The following is a 17,679-nucleotide window of genomic DNA, read 5'->3' as shown; positions in this document are numbered from 1 at the left end:
TTTATTTATATAAATATATATATAAAATTACTATATATATATATATATAAAATTACTATATATATAATTTTTATATCTATATACACACACACAAAATAAATGAATTATTCTGGCCATATATTTACATTCTGTAGCTGTGTTTCTGGTCCTGGGGATGTAAGTGTGTAGTACTGTGTGTACGCACGCACGCACACACACACACACACACACATATACATACATATTCGGAAACGAAAGAGCTCACAAACTTTCCTGAAGGCAATGAACAACTGTCAGGTATAGCTGACCATGCCCTCTCCTATCAGGGTCTGACGGGTCTGGTTTTGCCTAACTAGCTGTACACTGCTTGAGCCACAGCCGGAGCCAAAGCCAGGTTTAACAGATATATGGACCTTGTAGACAAAAAAGAATTTGTAATAACTTCTTTGGCAAAGGGAGTACAGTAACTCTGGTGCTTACATGAGCAAATTCATGGGCACAATAATAGTTTAATTGAATAATACTATCCACTTGACTGAGGTTTATTTAGTAGCGAAGCAAGAGTAAAAAAAAAAAATCTACAATGGTATAAGGTTAAGATACAGATTAAAAACAAATTTTATGCAGTGGTCACTCAAATGTGTTGCCTGTTTCTCTCATTACAGGCTACTACTCATTACTCATGCAACCACGTGTGTTTTTTTTTTCTCCATTAAAAGAAACCCCAGTAACTTTGCTATGATTAAAATAGTCCTTTTCCACATAATTTCAGATTTTAATTGATTCATAAAATCCCCTCATTGTATGTATAACATAACACTTCCTGGTACAAAGACATCCAAATCCCCATTAAAACAGTCTGCTACAGTCAGGAAACAATAATTTAGATATCTAAATATAGTCTCAAAAAAGGGCCCGTCAGTCTGAACTGATTTGTTTTTCATCTTTGTTAAAAATCTCTACTTCATGTGTATTTTATTATTTCACCAGTAACAGCAAACAGCGCCCAGAAGATTATGCAAGCCAAGGCACAAACACTTAACATTGAAACAATATATATTCCTAACTGGGGCGTTCTGATACAAGCCTTTCAGTCTTTATTAACAGGAATTCCTAAGGACACATTTTAAATACTAATATTGATATCCAGGATGTTGTCACAGGCTCATTAAGTTCTTAAACAGACTCATGCTCTTCAGGACAGGGACCATTTTTATTAGTACAGTGCTGAGAGTATTGTTAGAGCTCAAGAAATAAACTATGAATAATAATCAGACTTGAAAGGAGGCACTATCTGCCTTGGAATAAGGAGAGAGTTGACTTCATGACCAGCGCCAGCACCTTGAGAATCTGCAAGACTCCTGATATGGCAGCCCAGCCTATATAGCTGTCATAGAATATACAAACTTAACAATCAGGTTGTGATGAAGTAATTCATGCACTTTCTACATACACAGTATCACAATAAGGAACTAAGGACTGCTAAAGGAGTGAAGAGAAAAAACAGATTGAGATTGAGACACATTCATTTTTATGTCCAACAGTCACACTTTTTGTTCTTGGAGAACTGTAAACTTTTGGAGAGTATCTTTCTTCATTTGTAAAAGACGACAAAACTTTCTTTAATACAAAATAATAATTGGCATATGTAGGGTGGGATTTTCAAAAGTTCTCAATGATGGCCTAACTCTGATCCCACTGACTTCAAAACAGACAAGACCTAGGCAAAGATTGAGTGCTTTTGAAAATTACATCCAGAGTACTTTTCATCTTCAAACTATGTCTAACCCTTGTATCATTTCCTCATGCAAAATTCTGCACCTATATCAATCAAAGCCTACTCAGAAATATACAGTTGTAATATGTTTAATAAACAAAACAAAATCTAAATTGCCAATATCTAATTGGTATAGCATTGAATGTGTAGTTCTGTCAAAATCAAAAATATTGTTTGCTTTAATTTAGTTGCTTTGCACTCAAAAAAAGTCTACTGAAGCTCCCCATGTTTACCCTTTTAAACTGGTTTTTAAAACTGCTGAAAAACTTATCTAAGGTCAGACAAATTAAAACCAAAATTAATATTTACTTACAAAGACTTTAGTGAGTTAAGATGATCAAGAGTTCCTTGCGTTAGTGCAGAAAACAAATTCCCTGAAAGATTTCTAGGACATAAAATGGCAATAATTAAATTGTTTTATACTTAAGCAATGCATTTGACACTAAGTTATGTAATTAAGCACAAATTTCCTCTTTCAAAATGTGTTTTCTTAAAAGTAATTATGAATTGCCAATCATCAAAAGAGGACATGGGAGCAGTCTTTAAAACATTAGACATCACAACGTAAGCCTGATGGCCCAGATAGAGAACCCTAACACCCAAATGTTCCCCCATTCTTCTCTTTTATTTGAAAGTATTATGAGTTTGAGAATAAATTAGTCAGCTCAAATATTTCATTTTTGTTTAAAATGAGAATTATGTTGAAATATACACCCGAAAAAAGCATATTTAAATTTTATTTCAAAGTTGGCAAATAATCAGTGTTACCAAAAAGGTAGTGCAAGAAAACAACCTGCTTAGATATCCCATTTAAATAAATTAAAAAAAAATCATAGATTTTCTCATAGGTGGCTCATCTGCAAGTGCTGCAGAGACATCAAGCAAGGGGAGTGGGGCAAAGGGAATGTTCTGTGTCTGTGGAATACAACCTTTTTTGCCAACCCCCCTCCCCGCCAAACCTTCAATGTGTCCCAAGGACATCTCATCAAGTCCTCCGCAAGGAGGATAGTCACCTTGATGCTCTGTGATAAAGGACAAAAATTAAGAGATAATGAAATGCTGAAATAGTCTTCTAGGGAAAATACGTATTATAGACAAGTACCCCTTTTTCTTCTTTCCTATATTTTCCAAGAATGCAAAACTAGGGGAGGCAGCAGCAGACAGGGCATGGGACTGGTTCTATTCTTTATTCTCCCATTGACTAGCCAACTGGGCGACTGTAGGCAACGCAATGTAACCACTATGGCCTTTATCTAGAGAAGCATTTAAGCTTGTGCTCAACTTTAAGCTTTAGTAGTCCTGCTGAAATAAAAAAGAAAGGTTGAATTAAATGAGAATTATAAATTCTCAAACATGTACAACAGAATTATACTTACAATCTAACAAGATTTATGAGTCCTCTAAATATATCTGCATTCAGGCAGCCTATTTTGTTGTTACTTAAGTCTCTACAAGAAGAAAACAAAACAAATATTAATAGCTTCATTTCATCATACAATACATATACACTACAAAAAAGGTACTTAACTGAATAATGGGTCATGCTAAACATAGTCTTCATGAAGTTGACTAGGTGCTGAACTCTTTTAAAAGGCTTTTATTATTTAGGCCAGGTCAACACCAGAAAAAGCTTGCTATCATAACTATACCAGCATACACTCGTAGCAGACGCACAGCTTATACCAATAAGAAGTGCTTTTGCCAATATAGTTTATACAAGTTCCCAGAGCAAAATATGTGACACTTTCAAAATGTGTTATAAATGTGTTATGCTGTTATAAAATTTTGTCCACACTAAGGCTTTTGCAAGTAATGTAAAAAATATCACACCCCTAACCAACACTATTATACCAGCAAGTTTCTAGTGTAGATCTGACCTTATTCAAATTGGCCCAAATTTGCATCGGAATATTTGTACATGTAAATACTACTTAATGTAAGCAACACAAATTTGGTCCCCCAACTGCTTATTTTTTAAGTTTTCAAAAGATGACTACCTAATTTAATTTCCCTTTAGACTTCCCGCCGCCCCCCAATGACAGATAAACTGCTAGAATCCATGTGACAACTTTCACCATTGAAAATCGTAGGAAGGCACATTCATTTTACAATCACTACAATTCTGAGGAGTTCAAAAATTAATTACTATCAACCATTTTCTTTTAAGATCCTCCAAATTCTATGGATCTGGAAGAGGACTTTTGGCTCCTAGGGTGTTATCTATCTATCATAAGGTTTTATGCTGGCACCCATCACTGAAGTATCACAACACCTTCCATATAAAATTTATTAGCAACATTAATTCCCTAATAAACCTCATGGATTCTCTGGCTCTTCCCTATTTTGGAGTATAAAATGTTACGTTTTTGATTGGCTGATTGATTTGTTTGCATTTTTACGTAGGAAGCAGGGCAGGCAGATGGGGTTTTAGTACTGTGGGTATTCTTTTTTAAATAGTGGAAACACTTTGCCAAAGAAGAAGGTATTACATCATTTCCTAAAAGTGATCTCTAGATTTGACTAAACTCCTCTGGAAATTCATTCCATAGTCAGAACCCCGCAAACAAAAATGCTTTGTCTCTAGCTGTCAGGTGCTTCATTATGGTCTTTTCAATCTGCACTGCCCCAACGATGCACAACTGTCTCACTAGTTAGTAGATTTAATATAGCTGTGGCTTGGTCTATTAGTTGTTTTGAAGATAGTACCAAGGTCTTAAACTGGCAACAGCTGATGGGCTTGATGAGTTCACAGCAGCCCAAACCATAGAGGTTTTCGATCAGCAGCAGCCTGTGCATTGTTTTCACATTAAGTTTCAAATACAGCATCTCCCACTAACCCAATCTGGAGAAGATAAATACACAGAACACTGTGGGAAGGTGCTCATTGCACAATGGAGGTAAAAATGGTATTTTTATGTTTCATGAACATCCAAGCTTTATGAGGAGTCAAACAGGACCCAGAGGCTTCACACCACTTCCAACAAGCTCTTCCAAAACATTTCTCCCTTCCAGCCAGCATTATCTCAGTCTTGCCTGAGCTGAATTTCAGCCAGCTGCTTTTCATCCAAGACCTGATGTCTTGACAATATTTGGACAACTTAGGGCTTGTCTATACTGGCACTTTACAGCATGGCAACTTTCTCACTCAGACGTGTGAAAAAACACCCCCGGGAGCACAGCAAGTTTCAGCGCTGTAAAGCACCAGTGTAGACAGTTCACCAGTTCTGGTAGCTACGCCCCTCATGGAGGTGGTTCTTTTAGAGCATTGGGAGAACTCTCTCCCAGCGCTCTGCTGTGACTACACAAGACACGTTAAAGCGCTGCCTCAGCAGTGCTTTATCATTGCCAGTGTAGACTAGCCCATAGTGGTGGTGGCTGCATCAATGGAGAACAAGACATACAACTGAATCATCAGCATACTGTTGGCAGTTTTATAACTCTTCACGGCACTCCACGGGTGAGGACCTTTAGGGAAGAGGAGCAGTTACCAGTCATCACTCTCAGAGTTCTGTGGGAGATGAATGATTTGAGCCATTGTAGTGTTGTGCTGTCTACTCCCACTATTTCACATGAGCAGGTTACAGGTACCAAAGAAACAAGCTGTTAGATGAGCCAGTTAACTTTTTTAAAAATGCTTAAATTTTAAGCACATGCTTAAGTACTTTCCTGAGCTGAGACCTGACTGACCGATTTATTTAGTGCCTATAACATTAGCTAATTAGGAGTTACCAAGATATTTCTAGAGCATTGGTCACCACAGTTCATGGATACTAAACATCACTAAAAATTCTGTAACTTAAAAGCTGCCCCACAGATTTTTGAAAATCTTTCAGAGAAAGGAATAAAAAAGGATGGTTCTCCTGCTGGGATCTTGTTTTCTAAGTTTCAGCCTGGGGAAAGTTTTTATAGCCTAGACATAAATCCAAGAAATATGTATAATAAGACAGTTGGCACAACCTTAATAAAGTGGCATTAACAGCACTGTAACTTTCACTAAGATATTAATAACTAGGGACTTGGTATTCTTCTATGACCTTTTTAAGGAAGCCACCACGAAGTAGTTCTCGGTACTTCAGAGGGTTATTCCTGATGACATCAAAGCTTTAGATGAATATGAAGCCACTTGTGGCTCAAGACATAATACACAGGGAGAATGATAGCGCAATTACTGACAGAAAATATCCAATAAAGCTGGTTATGAAAGGTTGGCAAGCCACATGTAGTTCTCCAAAGCATGGTTTGACTCAGAAAAGCAGCTCTGAAAATGGTAACAAAGTTTTGTGTGTGGTATTTAAATGATTTCTATATTAAATGTGCTCAATTACAGGAGATGGTGATCTTGTTTGCTTTTAAACTGCCAACCCCTCAAACTTAACCTGGAATCTGAAAAAAAAAAAAATCATATAACTAAGTAAAATACTTACAATCTTTTAAGAGACGGAAGCCCCATAAAAGCACCTGGATCTATAATACTAATAAGATTGTTCTTTAGGTCCCTGTTAAAAAAAAAAAGTGTAAAAGAGAAAGGTCAAATATTAAAATTTATGGCAGAGAAACTGACTTTTTATATATAGAACTGAACACCTTTAAATTGCAAATGAGCTTCCTTCTGACTTTTGTCAGAAAGCAGAGAATACATATTTATTTTTCTAAATTTTTACATATTTATTTTTCAAATTTTACTCATTTCTTTGATATTTTTCCACAATAAGGGATATAAACATTTCTTGTTTTCATTTAAATACCATCAATTGTATTTCTTACCATATTGTAATATATTATATCTTTGACAGATTCCCACCCTTACATCATGCTCATTAGAGTGGCTATTAACCTGAATTGAGCAATATGTAATCTGATTTTTCTTTTCTGCTACCTGAGTTTTACTGCTCTGTATTGACGAACTGTTGAGCAAAGAAAGTGAGGCAACATCCTGTGCCCATTGAATTCAATGTCTAAGCTCTCACTGACTTCAATGGTGTAGGATCAGGGCCTTGGATCAGCACACCAGATGGAGTTAGGATGGCTGTAGACAATGGATCATGTGATGTGTCCTGCTTTGGGGACAACTTATACCTTCAAGTAAGCGGCACTGCTATGGGTACCCACATGGCCTCACAGAATGCCCACATTTTTATGGCTGACTTAGAAAGATGCTTCCTCAGCTCTCGTCCCCTAGCTCCCCTCCTCTACTTGAGCTACACTGATGACATCTTCATCATATGGACCCACGGGAAGGAGGCCCTGGAAGAATTCCACCTGGGATTCAACAATTTCCACCCCACCCCACCAACCTCAGCCTGGACTGGTCCACACCAGAGATCCACTTCCTGGACACTACAGTGCAAAGAAGCGATGGTCACATGAACACCACCCTATACTAGAAACCTATTGACCGCTATACTTACCTACATGCCTCCAGCTTCCATCCAGGACACATCACACGCTCCATTGTCTACTGCCAAGCCCTAAGATACAACCGTATTTGCTACAATCCCTCAGACAGAGACAAACACCTACAAGATCTTTATCAAGCATTTTTAAAATTACAATACACACCTGGGGAAGTGAGAAAACAGACTGACAGAGCGAGACGGGTACCCAGAAGTCACCTACTACAGAACAGGCCCAACAAGGAAAATAACAAAATACTACTGGCCATGATGTACAGCCCCCAGCTAAAACCTCTCCAGCACATCATCAACGATCTACAACCTATCCTGGAAAACGACCCCTCACCTTCACAGACCTTGGGAGGCAGGCAAGTCCAAGCTTACAGACAGCTCCCCAACCTGAAGCAAATACTCACCAGCAACTACACACCACGCCACAGAAACACTAACCCAGGAACCAATCCCTGTAACAAACCCGATTGCCTACTCTGTCCCCATATCTACTCTAGTGACACCATCAGAGGACCCAACCACATCAGCCACACCATCAGGGGCTCATTCACTTGCATATCTACTAATGTGATTTATGCCATCTTGTGCCAGCAATGCCCCTCTTCCATGTACATTGGCTAAACAGGACAGACTCTACGTAAAAGAATAAATAGACACAAATAAGACATCAGGAATGGTAACATACAAAAGCCAGTAGGAGAACAATTCAATCTCCCTGGACATTCAACAACTGATTTAAAAGTAGCTGTCCTTCAACAACAACAACAACAGACCTCAAAGAGAAACTGCAGAGCTACAATTAATTTGGGCTTGAATAGGGACTGGGAGTGGCTGGCTCGCTACAAAAGCAATTTTCTCTCTCTTGGTATTGACACGTCCTCATCAATTATTGGGAGTCGACCACATCCGCCCTGACTGAATTGGCCTGGTCAACACTGGTTCTCCATTTGTAAGGTAACTCCCTTCTCTTTGTGTGCCAGTATATTTATGCCTGCATTTGTAATTTTCACTCCATGCATCTGAAGAAATGGGTTTTTCACCCATGAAAGCTTATGCCCAAATAAATCTGTTAGTCTTTTAGGTGCCGCCGGACTCCTCGTTATTTTATGAGCTCTAAGTTTGATTTGTGCTTTTGGTTCTTATCTTTAATACACATTACAGTTTAATTTGAGACAGAGAAATTATCTGTCTGGCCACTATTTACATAGTTTTAGAACAAACAGCCATAGCAGAAGAACTCTAAAAAATGTTCCCAACTCCTTATTCATTCAAACTCTTGGTTGCTTACCCATTTAATCTCAAACTTCTCTTACGTTATTTCTCTGGGGTAAAATTCTGGCCCCACTGACATCAATCGGGAGTTTTCTCATTGACTCCGGTGGGGCCAAGATTCCATCCTTGAAGTCTAAATACATATCTGTATTTATTTTGATTAGTCACGGATTTGATGCATTTATTTCTAAATGTTTGCTCATCACACTAGGGCTACCGAACTGCTGCTGCAATCCAAAAAATTATAAAGCTGCGGAGAGGGGGAAATCTAAAATCCTCAGTTAAAGTTAAAGGTGGGGAGAGGGAGAATAGAAGTCTCTCCTAAATCTACTACATTGATGAATATTCTGCCACCAGATAAAAGCGCACATCACTCAAACAAGGGGATAAAGTCTCTACTGTCACGCATGTATGCTTACATCAAGTGTAAATTTCACTACTAAATGATTCCCCGGTATCTGGAGAGGACCTTTTTAGGCAAGGAGAGCTTTGTAGCTTGGTGCTTTGAATGTAAGGTCTCATGGAAGTATAACTCCATGGAGTGTTCCTTCTCATCTCACTTATTTGGACTATCCTTCCCAGTGCAATGACTAGGAGTCCACCTTCTCTCTGAACAACAGTGGGAAGAGACAATAACCCAGGAGTCTGGAGGACAATACAGCCAGCTTCCCTCAAGGGTGCTGCTGAATTAGCTACTGATGCTATGATAGATATGAGAAGACTACACACTATCTTCCCATCTCCCATATCTTGCACATGGAGAACAGGAGGCATTTATTCTTTGGATTATTTCTTAGTATTATTTTAAAATCCCCTTACATTGCTTTAGGTACATTCACAAATGCACAAAATACAAATAAATAGAACTGTAGATATGGACCATATTACCTTTTCTTCACTGTCCTATATCCACCTAAACTGAAACTCTCCCCCATGGAAAAGCCTATGAGAACAAATTTTAGCAACATGCCCTGGCAGTCTATTAATCCAGATTATTACAGACCATTGTGGAGGGAGTGAATTCCAGATCAAAGACTCCTAAGATACTTCCTGCAGCCCTTTCTTGTTTAAACCTGGGAAGTAAGAGTTACTCACCATGTGCAGTAACCGAGGTTCTTTGAGATGTGTTCCCCTCTGGGTGCTCCACAATAGGTGCGCTTGCGTCTGTGTCTAGGATTGAAGCTCTTCAGTAGCAGTGCCCGTTGGACCGCATGTGCGCTCTTCCCCATCTCGCCTCGTGAGCAGCGGGTATATAGCGCTTAGCAGTCCAACCACCCACATGCAGTTCCTTCTCTACTGCAGAGTCCATGTTTTAACTCCTAAGGACAGGGGAGGAGGGCTGGTAGTGGAGCACCCACAGGGGGACACATCTTGAAGAACCTCAGTTGCTACATAGGGTGAATAACCTTCCCTTCTTCTTCAAGTAGTCTCCCTATGAGTGCTCCAATTTAGGCGACCGTAGAGCAGTGCTCTTAGTTAGTAGGCTGGGGCTTTGGAGTTGGATTTGTTTAATAGGATAGGACAGTCTGTCCTAGTACGTATCTGATGCCAAGTCCTGGGTGGTTGTGTAATGTTGTATGAATGCATCCGCTGACATCCAGGTAGCTGCTTTACAAATGTCCATAACCGGCACACTTTTCAGGAAGGTTATCAAAGTGGAAAGCAATTAAGTAGAATGGGTTTGGAGTTCCTAGTGGTGGTTGTAGGTTATGTTGCCGGTAGCAAAGATGAATGCAATCTGAAATCCATATTGAGAGCGTTTGTTTGGATATGGCAGATCCTCTTGATCTTTCTGCAAAAGACAGGCATAATCCTGGTGATTTTCTGAACAGTTTAGTTCTTTCAAGATAAAAGGCCAGCGTCCTTCTAATATCTAAGGTGTGTAATGTGGCTTCTTGCTTTTCTTCATGTGGTTTGGGGAAGAAGGATTGAAGCTGACTATGTTAGTTCAGATGAAACAATGACGATACTTTGGGTTGCAACTTTGGGTGTGGTCATAATGTGACCTTATCCTGGAAGAAAACTGTGTATGGGGGTATGCCATGACGGCCCCTATTTCCCCTATCCATCGAGCAAATGTGATGGCTATGAGAAAGGCTGTCTTCATGGATAGGTGTATGTAGTAACAGGTCGCCATGGATTCAAATGGGGAGCTGGTGAGGCAGTATAAGACTAGGTTGAGATCCCAAGGTGGGATGGGATCTCAGACTTCTGGGCATAGGTTTTGAAGGCCCTTGAGGAATCTTTGTATCATCAAATGGGTAAATACCAAATGATCATCAGTCTTATGATGGAATGCTATAATGGCAGCAAGATGTACTCTAATGGAACTTGTGAATAGTCCTGACTTTTTGAGTTCTATGATGTAATCTAGTACGTGTCGTAAAAGAGAGCTCAGCGCTGTGACATGTTTGTTGTCTCACCAAGTCTGGAACCTTTGCCATTTGTGAAGGTAAATATAGCATGCAGTGAAGCATCTGCTATTTAAAAAGGTCTCCTTTACTCCTTCAGAACAGGTCACCTCATGAGCCTAGAACCATGCCTTCAGACGAAGAAGCTTTTTTTTTTTTTTAAGCTCCAGATTCAGATGGTGAATTTGGTGTGCGTTCTAAGAGAGGAGGTGTGGAGCCAGTTGAAGGGATATCAGTGGACAAACCACCATGCTCAATAGGTAAGGATACCACATTTTCAGGGCCATGTTGAGGCTATTAGGATTACTCTGGCCTCTTCTACTTTTACCTTGTGTAGCACCTTGAATAGTAAGGGAAAAGCTGGAAAGGCATAGAGGAGAGGTGCATTCCATTTGATAAGGAAGGCATCTCCCAGAGCTTGGTGACCCAGGCTCATCCTTGAACTAATAGTGGGCATTTCATGTTTCCTGGTGTAGCGAATAAATCTATGTTCAGGAATTGTCACCAGCTGAAGACTGCTAGTGGGGTTGTTGTATCTATCTTCCATTCATTCTCTTGTGAGACTTTCCTGCTTAACAAGAGTCAACTGGGGTGTTTGGTGACTCGGTATGCATGTGGCCAAGATACTGATGCCATGCTGGATGCATCAGTTCCACAATTTTTAGCACTTCAGTGCACAGGAATTGACACTTGTCTCCCTCGTCTGTTGATATAAAACATGCAGGCAATGTTGTCCATCGTTACCCTTATGTTTTTGTTCCTGAGTACTGGTAGAAGTGTAGGCATGCATTGTGAACTGCACATTGCTTCTGATGGGGATTGCTTGCCCTGTACCGTGTGGTTCTGTAGGTGTGCTCCCCAGCTGAGTAGGGAGACGTCGGCTGTCAGTATAAGAGATGGTGATAGCTGCAGGAAGGGAATTCTAGTACAGACATTGTAGGGTTTTGTCCATCAGTCTAGTGTCACCTGACTTTCAGTGGTATCTACAGAGATTTGTGTCTGTGTGAAACAAACTGTTTGGAGCCAGGCCTGGAGGCAGCATATATGTAATCTGGCATGTTTCACCATGAATGAGGCAACTGCCATATGACGGAGCAACTGTAAACAAATTCTGACCAAGACCTGTGGACTGATTCGAACGCGGGTAATTAGACTGACTATTGTGGCAAATCTGTGGGTTGGCCAGAAGGCTTTGGTCTCTACTGCATCGAGATGGGCTCCGATAAATTCCAGTTGTTGTACCATTGTCTATGTTGATTTTAGCGTGTTTATTTTGAGGCCTAGTTTTGGGAAGAGGTCCATCATCTTTCATTTGACTACAAGTGCATCAGCTCAAGAAGGAGCTTTGATCAGACAATCATCTAGGCATGGGTGCTGTGGAAAGGACAATACCTTGAAAGGATAATGCTCCAACCCCAAGACAAATCTGAGGAATCTCCCATGAGAAGAGTGCATGGTGATGTGGAAATATACATCTTGGAGATTGAGGGCAGAGAACCAGCCCCCGCTGTTTCAGTGCTGAGATTATTGTTGATAACATGACCATTTTGAACCGTTGTAGTTTCACAAACTTGTTGAGGTTTCTTAAATCTAGGATCAGCCTCCACCCACCATTTTTCTTTTGGATTATGAAGTAGTTGGAATAAAATCCTTTCCCTCTGAGTTGGAATGGGACTGGCTTTACAGCACCCAATCGTAGGAGGCGATTTCTTTCATCTCGAAGAAGATGCTCATGAGAAGGATCCCTGAAGAGCGATGGGGGGGGGGGTAAGGCAGGAGGGAAAAATATGGAATCAAGTACCTCATTGCTGGTGATTCCCAGTACCCACTTGTCAGAGGTGATCTTCCATCACATTGGGTAGAACGGGGTCAAATGGTTGCCAAACTGAAGCAGTATTTTTGATGGTTGCACCACATGGCCCAGGAGAATTATCTCAAGGTTTCAACTAAATTCTCAAAACTTGTTTTGAGGTAGGTGGGTGGGGCACACAGAAGTGTGTTGAGGTCTGGCTATGCTTTGGGGGGGAGGGAGGGAGGCCTCTGTTGTCTGCAGTGCATTGTATTTTGTAGTGTCATTGTAGGAGGAAAGATAGAGGTCGAGATCTTGGGGTAGGTTGGTACCTACCCCGTCTTCTCTTCAAATTGGAGAGAGTCCAGCAGAGGGCAACAGAAATGATTAGGGGGCTGGGGCATAAGACTTACGAGGAGAAGCTGAAGGAACTGGGTTATTTAGTCTGCAGAAAAGAAGAGTGAGGGGGGAATTTGATAGCAGCCTTCAACTACTGGAAGGGGAAGCATTCTATAAATTCTATCCTGGACTAAGGGCTGTTGAAAACGAACAGAGGGCAACTGAGCTTCACAGCGCTATATTGCTGCCACTCACGGCGCAAGATGGGGCAGAGTGCATATGCGGCCCAACAGGCACTACTACCAAAGATCTCCAATCCTAGATGCAGGGACACAAGCACACCTAAAGTGGAGTGGCCATAGGGACACTACTTGAAGAAGAACTGCTAGTTCAAGAACCTCACCAGATCTCAACTGCCACAGAACCATATGAAGAGAAGTGGATGTTTAGAATTTTATCACTTAAAAATTATACATGCAGGCTGGTGGCAAGGAACAAGAACTTAAGTTTAAAAATTCTGGAAGCCAGTGGATATGGGACTTGGGGTTGGAAGGGAAATGAGCTGGTTTTACTTCTAACCATAAATAATGTGCCAAACTTAAAACTATCTTCTCAAAGAAAAAGTGGCAAAAGCTCTTAAAAATCTAACACTTGCCAGACCTTTCACAGAAGCTATACAAAACATTCGTGCTTGGACTCAGGAAAGTATTTAAGCATTTGCTCAAGTCTGCACTTAAAAACATGCTTAAATGCCATTGACTTAGTGACTAAAAATAGCTACAATTACTAGCACTGAAATAATTTTAAAAACTACTTTACTTATTTTTCATATTTATGCTATTTGGTTTTGCATTACATGCAGTTTAGGCAACAGACTAGTCTAATTTTAATTTACAGTCAGCTTTACTTTGTGATTCTGATGCAATTAGAATGTTGCAATGTTTAGGCTGCAAACACTGCAGAGGAATGCTTAAATCCCCCTAAAAAAAACAGAATACCTTTCAGATTTCTAAATTCATGCATATTGACTAGAATTCTGTTGATTAGGTATGTACTTAAAAAAAGCAAAACCTTAACTTTGGATTTAAACTACACGAGTGTCTTAAAATAATCAATTTAAAACCTCTTATGCATCAACATAGCAGTTAATTATGTCTCACTAAAAAAAAATTATTAATAAATTAGCTGTCAGTACTGAGTTAATTTTGTGCTCTTGAAAAGTGAGACATACAGAAGTTATCTCTGGCAGCTCTTCAGCATTCTGGAAAGATACTGAATGTACCCACAGTTGGTGAAACTGTCACAGCCTCCAGGTTCAAGAGCAGGTTCTAAATAAAGATACAACAGTGGTGAGCAAATGGAGAAACCACATTAGAACCATTCTGAGGATAAAGAGTCTTGTCAGAAGGTGTTGCTTTTTTCCCCCACTAGCCATTCTGTTGATACATGCATTTACAATCTTAGCAACAAACAACGAGGCAACTTATCACCACTTTAAAAATATTTCTCTTGAATAAAGTTCAGCCAGCATGAAGAAGTTATCTTTATATAAACTGTTTACTAATCTAAAGTAAATTTTGAAATAAATACAGTCAAACACTCCTGTAGCAATCTATTAAAAACAGTTCATATGATAAAGCAATGTTGCCAATACCTCAGCTTTGGTCCATCAACTTATCTGCTCTCCCTGTCACAACACGAAGGTTGTTTTCGGCTCACAGACCTTCTCTTAGCGGTTCTGTGTGAGTGGCTTGTCTCTCTGGGCTCACCTCCCTAAGAGGTAAAGCAGTGAGAGTTCCCACCAGGATTCTGGGGCTTGAAGGGCTGACTCCATGGGCAGGAGTTTGAGCCTTAACTCTTTCTTTCTTTCCTGGACCTTCAATTGCTGGCATAAGCCACACTTTTGTGGAATGTGCTTTTCCCCCAGCAGCAAACGCACTGCGAGTATCTGTCAGCTGCTGGATTAGATTCCTTGCAATTGAGGCACTTTTTGAACCCTGGGGAGCCAGGCATACCCTTGTGCAAAAAGGAGTCCCCCACACCAAGGTTGGCAGGAGGAAAACACTTTCTTTTTCGTTTTTAGTTTCTTTTCTTTTTTAAGGCACTGCCAAATAAAATGTAAACAAGGTAATGAAAGAAAATGGCTTCAAGGGAAGCTAAAATTAGCAAATCTAAAGGGAGTTAATGATCCTTGAAAGGACATCTTTAGCTCAGTCTCTAGCCAGGGGTGGTTGAGAAGGAACTGAGGAGGATTGCCTGCACACACTGGCTGCTCCTCCTGGCAAGTAAGGAGCAGCGCATGCACAGGTGGGATGGACTGCTACCAAAGTTCTCACATCAGCAATGCAGGGACGCAGACACACCTACATCAGAGCACTCATAGGGTCAATACTTGAAGAACAAACAATGTTATCAAGGAAAAAGCATTTTAAATGTGACCTACAAAGAACTGATAGAATTCCAATGGATGTCTGTCTATTGTCAATGGACTTGAGATAGTTTCTAGAATTATCATCAGTTCCTGAATCATACAGTGGTGTGAAGTACTGGTATTAGTCAGGGAACCTGGTGGAGATCAAGTGCTGTGGAAGTTGGTCCACCACCACCTTAAAGCTATGTCTACACTAGAGAGCTTACAGCGGCACAGCTGTACTGATGCAGCTGCGCTGTTGTAAGACCTTTTATGAAGCCGCTCTATGCCGATAGGAGAGCGCTCTCCCACTGACATAGCACTGTGCACACTGCCAGTTATGTCGGCAAAAGTCATGTTGCTCGGGGGGGGGTGTGTTTTTTTCACTCCTCTGAGCAATGCAAGTTTTGCTGACATGAGTGATAGTGTAGATATGGTCAAAGAAACCTTGTCCAGGAATGGAAAATTGGAAGAAGGACAGTACTTAGCAAGACTGGCAGCATCTAACAGCAGTTCCTTGAATACAGACTATCGCATGCTTCAAGGAAATAGAGTGGGCATCTCATGAGAGGCTAAAGCCAGGGTCAAATAAAAAAAATTACTTTACAGTGGTCAGCCTTCAGTTTTCCCTAAGATATAGATACAGTAACCTCAGTATCTCTAGCTTACCCTACAACTAATGGACAGAAAAATCTAGAATTTTGCAAAACAAAGTAATTTAGCTATTTAAAAACAATAACTGAAGCCATCACTGACTCTAGTGACCTTGTCAGCAGAACAGAGCAGAACAGAAGGAGAAGTCTTTGCAGCAGACAGCACCTGGGCAAACAGCCAGGTACGATTAGTCAGCTCACAACCTTGGACAGCTCTGCAGAGAGAAATTTAGCAATGCTAAAGCCAAAATGGCTCTCTTGGCCTTTCACAATGCCATGGTATAGGCTTTCTTGAACTCCTTGTGCCTGAAGCAATCAAGTATGACTTAGGTCACTTGCTTTCCGGTCTCCTACTCCTTATTCCTATACTTCATCTGACAAAGTTTATTAGTGAATCAAGTTATTCCCTAGGTGAGACTGCAATCAAAGTGTTTTGAAAAATCTAATCCAAGAAACAACAAGAATATTTAAAGGTAGGCAATCCAGGTTCAGACTGAATCACATAGAACACTTCTGTAGATATGCACTTCAGAGAGACCATGATAAAGGAAGAGAAAAGCCTCTTTCAATCACAGTATATGATTTCAAGAAGTTTATTTTATGGTCAAAACTATTAAAGTTCAGAGCATGTTGTCTGCCAGCACACTACAGGCTAGTCTCCATTTATAGTTCATCTATTACAGGAAATCTACATATTAAAGTGACCTATAAGTATAGTGGAAACAGAGTGGTTATTTAGCAGTCACCATATCAACAACGGACGAATACAGCAGAACCCCATTTATTAACATGGAGAGACATAACCAGACAACCAGCGCACACAGGTCCAGAAGTGGGCACTCTCTCTGGTGCTGCAACATTCTCCGGTTTATCCAGATTTTTGATTAGCTAATCTGGCCCCAGTCCCAATTAGATCAGATAAACGGGGTTCTGGTGTATTAACTACCCATTGATGTACTGCATTCTCCCTGAAAAAGTCAAACTCAAGAGTCAAATAATCTAAAAGTATGTCTACACTTCACACTCCTTACGACATCGTGTGGAGTACATACATTATGTGTCCCCCTAAAACAAGTATAAACACAGTGAGGTACAGCTTAGGTTAGAAGAGTAAAAACACGCCTGAAACACTAGGATAGATACCCACACAGCCCTATACTTGCCTAAGCAGAGTCTCTCCTGTCTACACTATAGGGAAAAATTCCGACAGCACGGAAGCAGCGGGGAAAGTCTCCAACAGCTGCCTGCTGCTGGAGCCTCTCTCTACCATGTGTAGCTACACACCAGTGTGGATGCAGCCTGCTTTTCACTGTGGTGTGTAGTGACATATACTCTACATGCACTACCAGGAACGTAGGCATACCCTTAGAGAAAAGTGACTACAAAACCCTGACCACTGGCCTTGACCTTGGCTACGGAAGGAGTACAGCTTCTGCAACTGGATGCAGAATTATGAACCAGTAGGGAAGGACACATACGTTATTAATATTTAAACAGTAGCTCCTCTACCCAAAAAAAATACATTTAGGCAAGAAACAGAAGTAGAAAACCTGAAGGCACCCCATTTTCAACCAACTCTAAAAATATTCTCAAATGGAAAAAAAAAAATCCCTCACAATTTTGTGGCACCTCACAATTAGCCCA

The 17,679-nt window shown here is 40.4% G+C and overlaps 1 protein-coding gene across 2 annotated transcripts in view; it reads right to left on the bottom strand.

The window, feature by feature from the left end:
* Window positions 1-17,679, bottom strand: part of ADGRA3 (adhesion G protein-coupled receptor A3) — a 119,874-nt gene that overhangs the window by 71,817 nt on the left and 30,378 nt on the right. For both annotated transcript variants that reach the window (XM_045018366.1, XM_045018367.1), the window contains exons 3-5: window positions 6,181-6,252; window positions 3,133-3,204; window positions 2,070-2,141 (exon numbers count right to left, since the gene is read on the bottom strand). In XM_045018366.1, coding sequence (XP_044874301.1) covers window positions 2,070-2,141; window positions 3,133-3,204; window positions 6,181-6,252 — 216 coding nt within the window. The remainder of the gene's footprint in view (window positions 1-2,069; window positions 2,142-3,132; window positions 3,205-6,180; window positions 6,253-17,679) is intronic.

This window comes from Mauremys mutica, chromosome 5 (genome assembly GCF_020497125.1).
Source record: "Mauremys mutica isolate MM-2020 ecotype Southern chromosome 5, ASM2049712v1, whole genome shotgun sequence".
Taxonomy (NCBI): Eukaryota; Metazoa; Chordata; order Testudines; family Geoemydidae; genus Mauremys; species Mauremys mutica.
The sequence above is the reverse complement of the archived record's forward strand: the minus strand, read 5'-3'. Positions and strand labels throughout refer to the sequence as shown.